The sequence below is a fragment of the Perissodus microlepis genome, chromosome 7, assembly GCF_051167445.1.
Source record: "Perissodus microlepis isolate ML-2025 ecotype Zambia chromosome 7, ASM5116744v1, whole genome shotgun sequence".
NCBI classification, from domain to species: Eukaryota; Metazoa; Chordata; class Actinopteri; order Cichliformes; family Cichlidae; genus Perissodus; species Perissodus microlepis.
The window spans coordinates 23,840,942-23,855,848 of NC_140467.1; the positions used below are offsets into that span (position 1 = coordinate 23,840,942).

Consider the following 14,907-nt stretch of genomic DNA (forward strand, 5'->3'; position numbering starts at 1 on the left):
TCACTGTAGTTGTCCCAATGTGATTCTCTCTCTCTCTCTCTGTGTGTGTCTTTTAGATACAGACTGATCAGATTAGTTATCAGATAAGGCCAGCAATCCTAAATATCAAGGAGTATCCAAAAGGTGTATGAGCTAATTAATGCTGAGTGATAAACTAATGCTACAACTGTACTGATCAGAAACAAAAGAATATTTTTTTTCCACTTAATTTCATCAAAACTTGCTCCAAAATGCACCAACAGCACAAATAGAGGTAGAGAGGTCAAATTCAGTGGATATTTTTATTTATTTATTTAATTAATTAATTAATTAATTTTTTTTTTTTTTTTTGCAGTGGCCACTCCTGTCTCCCCCAGTCTCCGTGATACGCATGCACGCAGATGAACAGACAGATGGACAAACTTCTGCTGGAGCTCAAGGGCTGAAGGACACCGTAAAGCGCAGGTGATAAGCGGCTTTAATCGGTTAATTTGGCCTCGGTGGCCTTTGTGCTAGCGGGCTGCAGGCAAACACTCGGGAGCTGGAAACATCCACGGCACGACACTTTCTCTGCTGTCTGACCCCAGAGTCCTTCGGCTATCTTCCCAGCATTAAAGAAAGAAGCAGTTTTCTATTGATATGAAGATTTTAATGCGCCAAGAACTGCATCTGTATTCTTCTGGATTTTTTTCATCACTAAATATTCTTTGTGACAAAAATCTGACTTCATCACCATATTTTTAATATTTAAATAAAAGTTTAACTTTGTAAATACCAACTTGTGTTTTTGTCCATCTGCTTTTACGCAGAGGATTTTTGCGTAAAAGGCGCAACGGTGCGCACTGGAGCTCGTCACTACAGTCTGCTACAGTCTAAGTGGAGTCTGTGTGACAGCATGATAAGGCTACAGTGTGGCAGTCGGACTCCAACCCGGCCTTCATGAGCCCGTTGGCCGCGCTGCTGTGGCTCGGACGGGATCAGACCGACGCGGCGCAGATGGTGGCAAACCTGAGCGCAGCGCAGGAGGCGGGGACAGCGACCGCGGCACGGCACAACCTGCCTGCCCTGGTTTTCGGGGTGCTGCTGATCGTCGTCATCATCTGCGGCAACTTGATGGTGTGTCTGAGTGTGTTCGTCGAAAAGGCACTGAAAACCACCACCAACTACTTCATCGTGAGTCTGGCAGTGGCGGATCTGATGTTGGCGGTGCTCGTGCTGCCGCTCTTCGTCTATTCGGAGGTGAGATACGACGGAACATACCGTCTTTGGACATGTTAATTAACTGAGAAGATCCCATAAATGAGAGACACAGCTTCCAGTTATGTCTTAGGCTGCTAATCTCACAGGAGTATTTAGATTCAGGGACCCTAAAAACTGTTGGATCTCTTTCTGAGTCTTTGGGCACCAGATGGCAGGTCATTGCAGTAGCAGTTCTGGATGGCGTTCAACCAACAAATTATTTGAAAAGGCATTAAAAAGTTCATTGAATGTGCAGAGAAAACCCTAATAATAGCAGAATCCATTACCTCTTTAAAATCCATGTCAGACATAAATTCACAGGAGCTGGTTGACTTGAGATATTTAATTCCAAAGTAAACCAAAAACATTTTGCTGCTACATAAAAGGTCAATTTTCACAATAGAAATTCCGTGCTTACATTTTCTGATCTTTGAGTTTTATTTCTGTAAAAGATTATATAGATTTTGCATAAAATATTAAACAGCAACAAACCAAAAAAACTAACAAACTAGGCAGTCGATGTTATTAAAATTGGTGAAAAACAGTAAGACCCATGCAGAAACCAGGAGACAGTTTGTGTAATACACAAATTGATCTTCAGCTATGAAAATCACGACCACCCCAAATCTGCTTTTGTCAGCAAAGATATTCTCTAATGACTCCATATCACCACCTTTCATTGTTCCTTATTGATCTTCAGAGTTCAGAGTGATGTTTTTATGCAATGCTCTGCAGGTTTGAAGCAAAGGTCAGTGGTGGTTTGACAGGGTCATGATTAGGGATGGGTATCGTTTAGGTTTTATCCGATACCGGTGCCAAACCGGTACTTTTGAAACGGTGCCGGTGCTTAAACGGTGCTCAAACCGGTGCTTAAAGAATGGAGAACAGAAAATTGGTCCAAAAACCTCTCGTGTTCAGCTGTTTTTTGTAAAAAGATAACAATGTTAGCCTTTTCTGCAGCTATGGGGCATATATGATATCACTCTTGGCTGGAAGCAGTGCTTAATCAATGGAAAAAACACAAACTTTGTCCAAAAACCTCTCATGTTTAACTGTTTTCCACTTTTTCTTTGGTCATTTTAGCCTTTTTGGCCAGGGTGAAGGGAGTACCTGCCATCAAACAAGAAGACAGCCGCATGTAACTATGATGATGTTTGCTAGTTCACCTTACATGCATTAATGTAATAACGTGGTTAGCCTACTCAACGTAAATTACACACGAACAACATTAAGCTACTCACGCAGAGAAGCTGCTGCTGCTGCCATCATCATCCTCATCATTTCTGCTACACTGGCAGGGCTAGGCTACACCCGCAGTAGATGTGCACGGTGTGAGGTCTCGCAGCAAGCTATCAAATACGGTGCATTTCTCGGCTTTAAAAAAAAAAACGCTACGCGTCGCCAGGTGTTTCATCAGATTTGAGGTGTTACCTCCTTTGACAGTATCACAGTATCAGCTTAAAGCACTTGCTGCAGGCTGCTGAGTTTGCATCTTTTGCTGTGAAGTACAGCCATACATTTGACCGGTCCTCCTTGGGCATTTTTAATCTGTAGCTCTGCTCTAAAAGAACGTACGTACCTGGACCCGCCGACTATCCTCGGAAACGTAAAATGATTGGCTAGAATCTAAAGTGTATCACAGCTCAGGAAAAAAAGCACCGAAATAAAGCACCGAAATGTGCGCTGCTTTTCGGTCTGGTTACTACCGTTTATGTCAGAACCTACCGGTACCCATCCCTAGTCATGATCTGGTAAAGAAGCTGGACAGGACAGTTCAGTCTAGGTCAAACTTCCTGTTTACTCAGTGGCACGTTACTCTGCAAGAACATACAGTGACTTGAAGGTAATAAAACAAAATAACCTTTAGCTGGTGGAGTACAGTTCCTTTTTAAAAAAATCTCAAATCACCAAAGTTTTAGACCTTTTTATGCTCAACCATCTCTGATTTGCATACAAATTTTATGGTCCAAAGTTTGGACAGGCAGAATAATTGCTGTGAAATTTTAGCTTCATATGTCAAATACTTATTACAGAACAATTACAGCTCCGGATTCATTTTTATGATAAGAAGGGGAAGTGAAATGTTCAGGTTTTTATCTTTAATAGTTTTCAACTTCCTGTTCAACAATTGACTCTGATTTCAATGTGTGGAAAAAATGGTCTGAAAATACAGCCTGAAAAGTATTTGATATATGAAGCTAAAATATCATACGAATCATAGCATATGTTCAAACTTTGTATCATAAAGAAACTGTAGAGTAGAAGGCCCATTTTGATTTCAGATTGTGTGTCAAGGTAATTTTTGGTATGAGTAAACATTAAACGACAAGCATTTGTCTGCCTCTCAGTTCCAGGATGGTGTATGGACCCTCAACACTACCATCTGTGATGGTCTCATGACGATGGATGTTATGTTGTGTACTGCCTCCATCTTCAATCTCTGCGCTATCAGCATTGACAGGTCAGTACTCACCTGTACAGGTACACACAGCAGGATCTTGTGTTGTTCCCTTACATTGAAGCCGCACTGCAAGAGAACAGCAGACAATCAGCAGTTCGTTTGATGGACGGTATTTAACAAAAATCTCATCCTGGTGGTGATGATACAGGAAGTGCCAGTAGGTCAGTGATCTTGACAATAGGAATATTAGCTGAATTTCTTGGAACAAAATTTTAAGAACAATTACAAATTGTTCTTGAGCAGTTGGGTCTCATTGAAAGTTATATTGCTTTCAAGAAGACCATACATCTGCAGCCTCTTCCCTTGAAGTTCACATATTGCTGTTTTGAACAGCAGTTAACACAAGCCTGTTTAAATGCTCTGGACCAGTAGCTGTGTAAAAGATTTTGTTTTTCTATGTTTATGGCTTTCAGCATATACTGAACATAAAGAGGTGTGACTTCAATCATTGGTTAGCACGGGAATTTGAAACCTGCCACAGCTTTCCACTTGGAGCCAGGTCCTTCCAAAAGAGGAAGGTTAGGCTTTTTACTCTCTAAAAACTCTTCACTCTTGTTACAACACAAAAAAGAATTCAGAAACCACAGGGGTCCTACAGCCTTTTAAAGTATTAATCACCGATGTCAAAATAATGCAAAAAGTACCTAAGAATACCTGCAGCATTTACTACAATGTAGTAATGTATACTTTTTAATGGAGTGAATACTGTAATATGTTTTACAGCAGTAGGTTCTGTGAAAGATGCAAGAATGCCGCTCAGATTAGGATTGAACTTTCCACAGAGCACTGTGGCTGTTCTGTGTCTGTTGTCCTATTACAGCTGATGTTCCACACCTTACAAACCATAGACGTCTGACACTTTAAACCCTTTGTATTTCATTCATTTAGTAACAGTATGGATATGAATTATTCCCCCTCTTTAAGCTGTTAAAATGCCTAACAGCTTTTCTTCAACACTCTAACTAAAAAGTAGACCTGTGCTTAGAATAAATGGAGACAGCAGGAACCAGAGATCTTTTTAGTCTGATCTGCATGATTGAACTTTAAGATCGGTTTCAGGGAGCTGCCATGTTGCTCATAACGATGGTGCTGTCAGGCTATTAGAAGATGCTCTCCATATTAGCTTACAGACATTTCGTCTGTTAATGAAGTGCTAAGTTCAGTTCATTAACTTCGCAGTTATTCAGTTATTAAATGTGACATTAGTAAATGTACAAACCACCAAGGTAAGTGGAAGGTCATCCTGTGGGAAACAAGATGTTAGTTTTCGTAAAGCTTTTCATTTAAATCCACACATTCTAACCTTGTGGTGAAATTAAAAGTTAAAAGATCATCAGATATATCTTAGTACTCTCCATTCTCTCGGAACTCAGGAATGTATCTATACAAACATACATCTTGAGATACATCACAGGAAACACTTTGAAATGCTACTGGCCAGTTTAAATGACTTTCATGTCAAGTTGATCCATCCTCTGTACAAAAAATTAAAAGATCATGACTGAAAATAAGAGAACTGAGAAAATGAGTGAGTATGACTCATCATCTGGGTGTTATGAATGTCCCGACTAGATTTTGTGCAAAACTATAAAGTAGATGTTGAGATAAATATCAAGAAAACAACTAGAAAATTCAAACAGACGTCACAAGACTCCGTATCCCATCAAAATATTTTTGTGTAGATAGTACATCGATAGATACTAATGAATGATACATTATCTTATATTTATCTTATATATTCTACTCTACTGAAGGGCTCAAAGCATTTTATACAACATTCCTCATTCACACAAACACTATTCTATGTTTAAGTGCTTAAGCGTTAACTGAGAGTCACACACATTCATATAATGAACGCATCAGAGACCAACTTGGGGTTCAGTATCTTGCTGAAGTATGCTTTGGCATGCAGACTGGAATAGCCATCAAACCACCAACCTTCCGATTAGTAGATGATCTGCTTTATCTCCTGAACTACAGCCACTCCATTGTAGCTTGGACCACAATACTGGAAAAACAGATACAGGTTTAAACTCCACGTGTTCATTCCCGGAGTGGACTCCTAGAGAAAATATGAGGAAAAACTGTACAGTTGCTGAAAAGAATGAGGTAAAGATTCACAACTAATGTAGAGACTCAAGACTCAAGAGTTTTAACTGGCCTCTCATGATTCAGGAACATTCAGGGACACCATCAGATCCAAAGCTTGTCAGGGTCCAATGGTTCTGATATGTCGGCGACCTTTTGTCTGACTCCTGTAAAAGCGCCAAAAGAAAACCCCCAGAAAAGACAAAATAATTTAAATCCCCAAATGAGGGATGAGTCCACTGCTGATGAACTGCCAGGTTCGCTCAGCGCTTGTTAGGATGTCTCAATGAGATTATCTGAACTCTCAGCCGATGTTGAGGGATGACAAAAATCCAGGATGCTCTTCAAATCTGATGTCCTGACTCCAGAAAATATGATTACATCAAAGACTGATGGGGAGCAGTGAAGTTAACGTGGACTGATGATGATGATCTGAAGCTTTTTGAAGTAGCCAGCAGCGTTTAGAGGTTTAACTGGATGACAGTCTGAATAATTCAAGAGGCTGGTCAGGAGGCAGAATCTGAAGGTCTGCACAGAGTCCACCTGCTGTTAATGTTCAGGTCTGAAGAAGGAACTCTTCTAGTTTTTAAAAAGCTGCCTGATAAGCAGCCGGTTTGACAGAGTCACTTTAGAGGGCTAGGGGCTTCTTTCAGAGTTTTATTTATTTACACAGTAAAAACAAAACAGAAAAAAAGATTAAGATGAAACTGGAAACATCCTACAGCTACAGCATCTTTCAGTCCCAACTGTAACTAATCACATAGTTACTGGCTGCAGTGTTTGAAGAGTACTTAAATTCTGCACTAGTGTGAAGATTCAGGTTAGTTTGATTTTATTTCCATAAAAAGATAAAATTGCCTTCAGTCTTAAAGAATTGTTAAGATGGCAGTGGAATTGGTACATGCCCATTTTAGGTGTTCTCAGCAGCAGACAGCCTTCCTGTGGTGAGCACTCTGAGTGTGGAGAACTACAATGTACAGTGCATTCTGATACCAGAGGATAAATCCTTCAAGCCCACCTTGAGACATTTTAAAAATAGTTTTAGTTCTTCTGCTATAGGGTTAGCAAAACAAATAAATTATCTGGATGGGTTTTGTTCTTTTGTGGCTGTAAGACCACTGCATGCTTTTGGACATACTGGGACAAGAAATAAGGATAATAACACAAAACACCATCAGTACCAAATTAGAACCATATATCATAAACAAAACCTAAACCTAGTGTAGCAGCTCTAAGCTGGCTGTGATGCCATATTTCTGGCCCCTCTTGCAGGTTCATCGCTGTGTCAATCCCGCTCAACTACAACAGGAAGCATGTGGACCTGCGGCAAGTTGTTTTGCTGTCGGCCACCTGGATCCTGGCCTTGGCTGTAGCCTCGCCAATCATCTTTGGCATCAACAATGTCCCAGGCCGCGATCCGAGGGAATGTAAACTAGAGAATGATGACTATGTTTTGTATTCTTCCGTCTGCTCCTTCTTCATCCCCTGCCCCATCATGCTGCTGCTGTACTGTGGCATGTTCCGCGGCCTGCGACGATGGGAGGAGGCACGTAAAGCCAAGCTGAAGGACAGCATCCAGGCGTGCCGCAAGCTGCAGGAGGCCACAGCCACGTTGCCTCCTCTGGCTTCGCTGCCACCTCTGCTGCCTCCCATTATAGAGCGAGACCCAGCAGATATTCTCGATGAAGCATCCACCCTGCAGTCCCCAGACCTGCCCCCGAACTCAACAGAGAACAAAGACGGCCCTGTGCCAGCGGTCAGTTTTGCAGAGATTAAGTTCAACCACGACCCGCGCAGAAGAAAAAGGGCCAAGATCAACAGCCGCGAGAGGAAGGCTATGAAGGTGCTTCCTGTCGTTGTGGGTGAGTTCACTTCCTTCAGCAGCATTGAGGAGACATTTTAACTGAAAACGTTATAATCTAAAACCAAGCTGCCTTTGTAGTGGAAATTGGTTCGCTGTTGTTATTGGCCCTGTCGCTGCTGTGGCATTGGTTGGACTCTGAATGCTGAGGAGGCAGGCCAACGGAAAACAAGGAATTGAACACTTTAACTTTTCCTTGATGTTCTGCAGAAGGAAATATATATTTTTAGAGCTATATTTGATAGAAGTCCTGTTATAGAAATCAACATCATTGGGCTTGTTTTCAGTAACATCCTAACCACATAAGGCTGAATTAGGAACTTGCCCTGGGCTTACAAAAGCCCAAAGTGCAGCAAATCTTGTTGTACTAAGAACAACACTGATGTAACACAAACAAATGGCACAATTTAAGTGTCACACAATAAAGGTGGGCCCTGCAGCTGGTGTAGAGTCTGGATTTCAGGGATAATTTTACCCACTTTAAAGATATAAATGGTGTTGAAAGGTCAAAACACCAAAACATAATGGATATATATATATATATATATATATATATATATATATATATATATATATATATATATATGGTGAGCAGTTGAGGAAGAAATGCATTTTTGTTTCAGCGCAGTAGTTAAGCAATACATGTGATGACTATTATCAATGTTCAGCCTCAGCTCTAATTCTAGCTCATTTTTATTTGAATGTCAGTCGAGGCTTAATATCAAATTATGGTGTCTGAGGTGGATGTTCTTCCCAACTCCAAAAAACATCAGACTCACCTCTTCAGAGTTAAAATCAATGACACTGTCAATTTGATTTCTGATGTTGATTAATGGTTGATTCAAAATGAATTCAAATCAATGAAGATAAAACGCTAGAATAATAAAATAAATACAATAAAAGAAAACATGAAATCAAACAAATACAATATCATGTGACAAAAACGAAAACACAGACACCACAACATAAAAAACACGATGGGACTCAAGCTGAGCTTGAATTAACAGCAATGGTATAAAAGTGAATTTTAAGACGGGATGTAAAAGACTGGAGGGACCCTGCAGTATGAATATCAAGTGGCAGGATATTCCAGAGTCTAGGGGCCTGATCCTGACATGAAAGCCTGATCCCCTCTAAATCAGGTCATTGAAGAAGCTATGCATACTTACTGATATTCAAAATATATATTGTCATTTGAAAAACAATCAACCATCATTATTTTTCTTCTTGTCCTTCTTGCTAAAACTGTTGCTGGAGATTTGATTGTCGGTGAACCTTTAAAGTGGATGTTGTTATGTCAGACATCTCTGCTCTGCGGCTACCTGAACTCTTCACCGCCACCTCTGATGCCAATCCCGAGGCACTAACAGATCAATTAGAAAGGGGTCAGTCTATTAATAGCAGCCAGCTTTGCTCCCTAATGCGAACAAGTGCTTTCCTTTAGCACACAGCAGCCAATCCTTACAGCGCCTTAATCTCAAATCCAATTATTGGTTAAGGCCATGTCAGGTGCATGTTTAAGTGTGCAGGTAAGGCTCATGTTTAAGTGACAGTCTGAGCAATATAATCCAAATATATTAGGTGGTTTATACAGTACTAGTCAAGGAAAAAATACTTTTAGAAAGCTCGTTGCGAGCACTGTTTTATCAATAGGTATAAATTGCGCTTGGGTCAGGTGCTCTCCGTTATCAATGGGATCAATGAGAGAAAATATGAGAGAAAGAAACTCTAAGTTACAATGTCCTAAGTGGACTTTTACCAAATTAAAAAATGAATTTTTGGTACAGGTAGCCTGAGAAAGATGTATACTGAGTTAGTTAATCAGAGAGGCTCGGTGGACAAAAGCGAGTGTTGGTATAGTCTTTTTGTGACCAGAGGTTATAGTGATGCACAGTAATTAGTTTTTTCTACTTTGATGCAATGGCTCCATAATGTGGTGGTTTAAACATTTATTTAACAAGACAAAGATCCAAAACATGCAGAACAACACAAATACTGGGAATAAATCCAAAAATCATAACATGAGAGTTAGTGTTCAATCCCAGTTGGTAGATATGAAGGGCACTTAGTGGGTTAATGTAACCAGGTGTCCCACTTTAAACCAGACTGTACAGCATTTTCAATCTTCAGTATCTCCATCTTCATCTGCTGCTGTGGTGACTCGTCATCAACATTTAGATTCCAGGAGATTCTGTCCTAAATCCTGTCACGACTGAGATCTGTTCTGCTTTGATGGTTAATTGCCATATAGCGGGGGAGATACTCCTCTACTTGAACAAGCTTGATTATCTACATTTTTGTTCAGAAATTGACATACAGACATCATGGGCATGCATGCCATGGTCATTTTGGTCCATCATTTGAGCTATTCTTTTTCCAGGGTGGGATGATTGTACAGCATATATCTTTCATGACTTAAAAACAGATTTGGGTGCACAAATTTGAATTTATTCAGGATTTTCTTTAATTGACACATGGTCAAAATAATATATACAGGCTCAAATATATACACAGATTCTCCTAAATATAATATAAGTGGTCATGAAGGTTCTATAATTTGCTAACTTGACAAAACCATGGCCTAATTTCTTGTTAGTGATTGTGATTGAATAAAACTCAGTAGTTTCTCTTTGCCAGCATAAAAAGGATTTGTTTGAAAGCACTCATTGGACTAACTAATACTCAGAACAGTGTGAAAGTCCATAAAACTTAGTGTAGATCAAACAAGGAGAACTGTAGATTTACATAATTTGGGAAGGTCTCTTGAATGAATCAATTTCTAAACAACTGCAAATTCCAAAATCATCAGTTTAAAAAATTGTATGCAAGTACAAGTTATTCAGATGTGTCACCACTTTGCCAAAGTCTCGAAGGAGACCCAATCTTTCACCCTCAAAAGGATGTTCAGGAACAATCCAGGAATCACCAAGACCAAATCCTATCATGAATTGGAAACTGCTGGAACACTAGCATCAGTGTCCATAAGGAAGTGAGTTTTACTTTGCAATGAATTGAGACCGTGCTGACCAAGAAAGAAGCTGTGCTCCAAAATTGGGACTTTCAAGCTTGACTGAAATTTGCAACTGCCCACATAGACAAGCCAAATGCCTCCTGGAGAAATGTTTTATGGTTAGACAAGACAAATATTGAGCTATTAGCCAGTGAAAGAGGGAGTAATGGTGAGACTTTAAAACCTAAGAACACTATAACGATTGTTAAGAGTGGTAGTGGTAACATCATGCCCCAGGGCTGTTTTGCTGCTAGTGGTACTGGTACATACACAAAGTGGATAGAGTAATGAAGAAGAACTACCTCCAAATTCTTCAACTTCACCTCAAGTTGGAAACTTGTAGATGGTTAAAACTTGGACACAACTGAGTATTCCAACAGGACAGTGATCCACATTAAGTCCAAACATTAAGTTTCACTCTGCTTGCTTTCTTGAGTGTGCAAAGAATCTATTCTTATCATTACTTCAACTTTCCCATACCACCAAACTCAATGCTGACACCATTGCTGTAATCCAGTCGTTGCCTTTGAATCCTATCACCAGTGAGATCTGTTCTACTATCATGGGTCAGTGTGGTCAAATAGCTTAAGTGAATTCTGTATCTCAATAAATCCTGTTTAATTCTTCCAAACAATCTCTCTTATTGAAATATCAGTGGGGACGAATGCATATATTTTTAGCCCTGGATGTATACTTTTGACTCTGTGTGGATTCAAATTTCTGGACCCTGAATTCTTGTTTTTCCACCCTGGAAGAAGACCAGTCCAATCAAATCGCTAGAAGTCCAATTTTACCATGACATTCATGTGCATGATAAATGTATGTAAACCTCTGTCCACAACTAAATATATTAATACTATGTTAATATAATGCATAATATGTGAATGATATCTGTTTTGCTTAACTTTAAAATGAAATGTATTTTCTCTGTAAACACTGACTTTTTGCTCTTTAGGATCAGAAGTATTGATTTCACAGAGACGAAGCATTCATCTCCTGATTCCTGTTTCTCTCCCAAAGGTGCCTTCCTATTCTGCTGGACTCCTTTCTTTGTCCTCCACACAATGCGAGCACGCTGTCAAGAGTGCCACATCCCGCCAGCCCCAATGAGCGTGGTGACGTGGCTGGGCTATGTCAACAGCGCCCTGAACCCCGTCATATACACTGTCTTCAACACTGAGTTCAGGAACTTCTTCAAAAAAGTCCTCCAGCGCTGTTGCTCATAGAACTACCGGAGTGGACGCTGCTCCGTGGACCATTCTTACAACAGCTGCAAGAGATGCTGCTGACTGTTGATATACTGTCTTTAGTCTGTTTATGTTGCCATGGTTTCCTTCCTCTGTGAGGTTTTTCTTTTTCTACATTTGATGACAGCAAAGTGTGTTTGAGCTTCATGTTTCATGTGAAGAAGCTGTTCTCTTAGTCTATAAGGTGGCTCAATATCATTTTTGCCATACACAACTTATTTTATATGTTGAAACTCATCTTTTCAGAATAAATGTTTTTGCTAAAAATACACATTAATAAGAATAGTCTCTTTCAGAGTTTGAGGCCCGCTTGAGAAAATGTTGACGAGTGCACAGATGAATCCAAGATGTAGGTGGAAGCAGACGGGTGTTGTGGAAGTTTTCCATTTAAATAAAGCCTGCAGACGAGCGGTGAGCGGTAGCTAACATTCTTTAATCCAAACACACAAAGAACAGAACACCAAGCTTGTGGAGAGCCTACATGACCGCGGGGCAGGGTCAGCAGAGTCTCACTGAGTCTAACATGGCTCTCAGTTAAATACCTTCTCCAGGAACAAAAGGCAGTACACAGCTGTTTCACACCTTAAGGTTCACACTCCCTTGCTACCTCCCAGAGTCCTCGAAGAGACAAAAGACTCTTCCTGTGGAGTGGTCTGTTTCCCCCCAACTTCCTTACTACACCCCCACCATTTGTCTTACTGTATGAGTGTCAGACATGTTAAAATCCAGTGGCACCAAGGCATTATACAATAAAATAATGTGATTAATACATAAGTAAAAGAAATTCCTATACATGGGCAACCATTACATCGTCATAAAATCATTTGTAAGCCCTTTTGCCAGGAAAGTAGTTGAAAATGTAGTCATCAAATGCCGCTGAAAGGTTTTAATCTGCCATGGTGGAGTGTGATGTAGGACCCAAATGCAGATAGAGTGAGCTGGAGTACGAACAAAAAGCCAGCTGTTTATTTAGGCTGGTAACCCAATAGCAAAACCAAACAGAAATCAGCATGATCAAAACTGGAGCACTAGGGATTCTAGGGAATACATGGGATTTAGGAATTTTTACACACAAAAATAATCTCATTAATAACTCAAAACACCATAAATACAAGAATCTAAAAATAAATCCAACACTTGAGCAGAAACCCAGGGTCCATGGCAATAATCCTCTTAACCTCCCAAGGCTAAGTTGTTTTTGTTTTTGTGTTGTTCTTGAGTGTTAAACTGTTCACACCACACATTACACATTTATTCCATTAAAGTCACAACAACAGACTTTATGATTCAAGTCATCAGGTAGCAGGTAATTCCCACTAGGCTGAATGAGCTAATCCAGTCAATGCCTTTACATTCAGACTGAGGTCAAATGAGTTCCCTCTGCTCAAGACTTGTTCTATTACTGACTAACTTTTTTAAGACTGAAAGCTGGGGGCGTGGCCACTTCGATCAATATGTGGACACTGTGTGTTGCACTTCACTTCTTGTTGGATTCACTTAATTGGACTTCTGCTGTGTTTGTGTTGCTGATGCCTTTTGGAGTTTTTTGTTTGTTTGTTTGTTTTTTTTATGGAACTATCTGATATATAACATGATGATATATAACATTATTCTTCAGATTTTAAGAATGAAATTCATGTTGCAAACATATGTGATGTTTGTAGATGAAGATCAGATCCCCAGCAGCTAGAACACTAACCCCATGGCTTTAAAATGAGTGCACAATACAAATGGTGATGCCAGGGTGGCTATGTCCATCTCATATATACAGTCTATGGTTATTTTGAGTGGAAATGGTCACATGTAGGTTAATATTACTGTTATGACCCAAGAAAACAATTTTTGAGCAACCATATTCAGACATGGTAGAAAGTAACAAGTACACTTTCAATTCTTAAGTTTTACATAGTAGGACATGAAAAACAAACAAACAATCATAACCTGAACATGACATGACATATTACTCCACAATGTCATTATGTATTTAAGAATTAATTGAGGTTTGTGTTTTTATGTACATCTCTCACTTTGGGCCAAGCTTTCGCTGTCAGAGAGATGGTCACACATTTGACTCTGTAATACTTTAGGAGTTTATGACTGAGTCAAATCATTGCCCTTCCACAACCCTGCTTGGCAGTTGGTGTGAGATGTATGTGGTACTGGGCATTATGTCAAAAAATCATTACTTTTGGTCTCATCGCCCAAAAGGACGTTGTTCCAGAAGTCTTGTAGTCTGTTTAGATGCAGCTTTGCAAAAATAAACTGTGCTGCCATGTTCTTTTTTTTTTTTCCTGGCAAACCTTCCAACCTTCCACAAGCCATACTTGTTCAGTCTTTTTCAAACTGTACTGCCATGAACTTGTCTGCTTTTATAGAGGTGGACACACGTGTTGGTGATTCGTTAGTCAAGTGCATTTGATTAGCAGCACCTGGCTGCTATATAACCTCTTAATTCCTATGGAAGCAGTAAGGCTGTACTTAGGTTTTCTCATTGTTTTTGCATTTTTCTTAAATAAATAATGATACTGAGTGTTTCTTTTTCAGCCACCTTTTTCACTCACTATGTGTTTATACACCAAACTGCATTTAATTATTAGTTATTATTAACCTCTGGCTCTCTTCCACAGCACGTCTTTGTCCTGTCCTCCTCCCCCCTGCCCCCAACCGGTCGCAGCAGATGGGCGCCCCTCCCTGAGCATGGTTTTGCTGGAGGTTTCTTCCTGTTAAGTGCTTGCTCATAGGGGGTCATATGATTGTCGGGATTTTCTCTGTTTTCTCTGAATTATTGTAGGGTCTTTACCTTACAATATAAAGCGCCTTGAGGCAACTGTTGTTGTGATTTGGTGCTATATAAATTAAACTGAATTGATATGAAATACAGTCTCATGTGTTGTTCATCTGAGATTGCATTTCCTAATGTTAATATCTGATAAGGACCAGATTATCTTTATTATGTGTTATACACTCCTTAGGGTTGAAATAGGTCATTCTTCCTTTTTGCTATCGCTCTATCTTGATTTCA

The 14,907-nt window shown here is 39.8% G+C and overlaps 1 protein-coding gene across 1 annotated transcript; it reads left to right on the plus strand.

Moving 5' to 3' along the window:
* Positions 1-356: 356 nt before the first annotated feature.
* LOC146383113 (D(4) dopamine receptor-like) lies at positions 357-14,761 on the plus strand. Its single transcript, XM_084934282.1, has 4 exons — positions 357-1,218; positions 3,567-3,679; positions 7,040-7,629; positions 11,659-14,761. The coding sequence occupies exons 1-4, from the start codon at positions 919-921 to the stop codon at positions 11,862-11,864; spliced, it is 1,209 nt and encodes a 402-aa protein (XP_084790408.1). The 5' UTR covers positions 357-918; the 3' UTR covers positions 11,865-14,761.
* Positions 14,762-14,907: the final 146 nt, after the last annotated feature.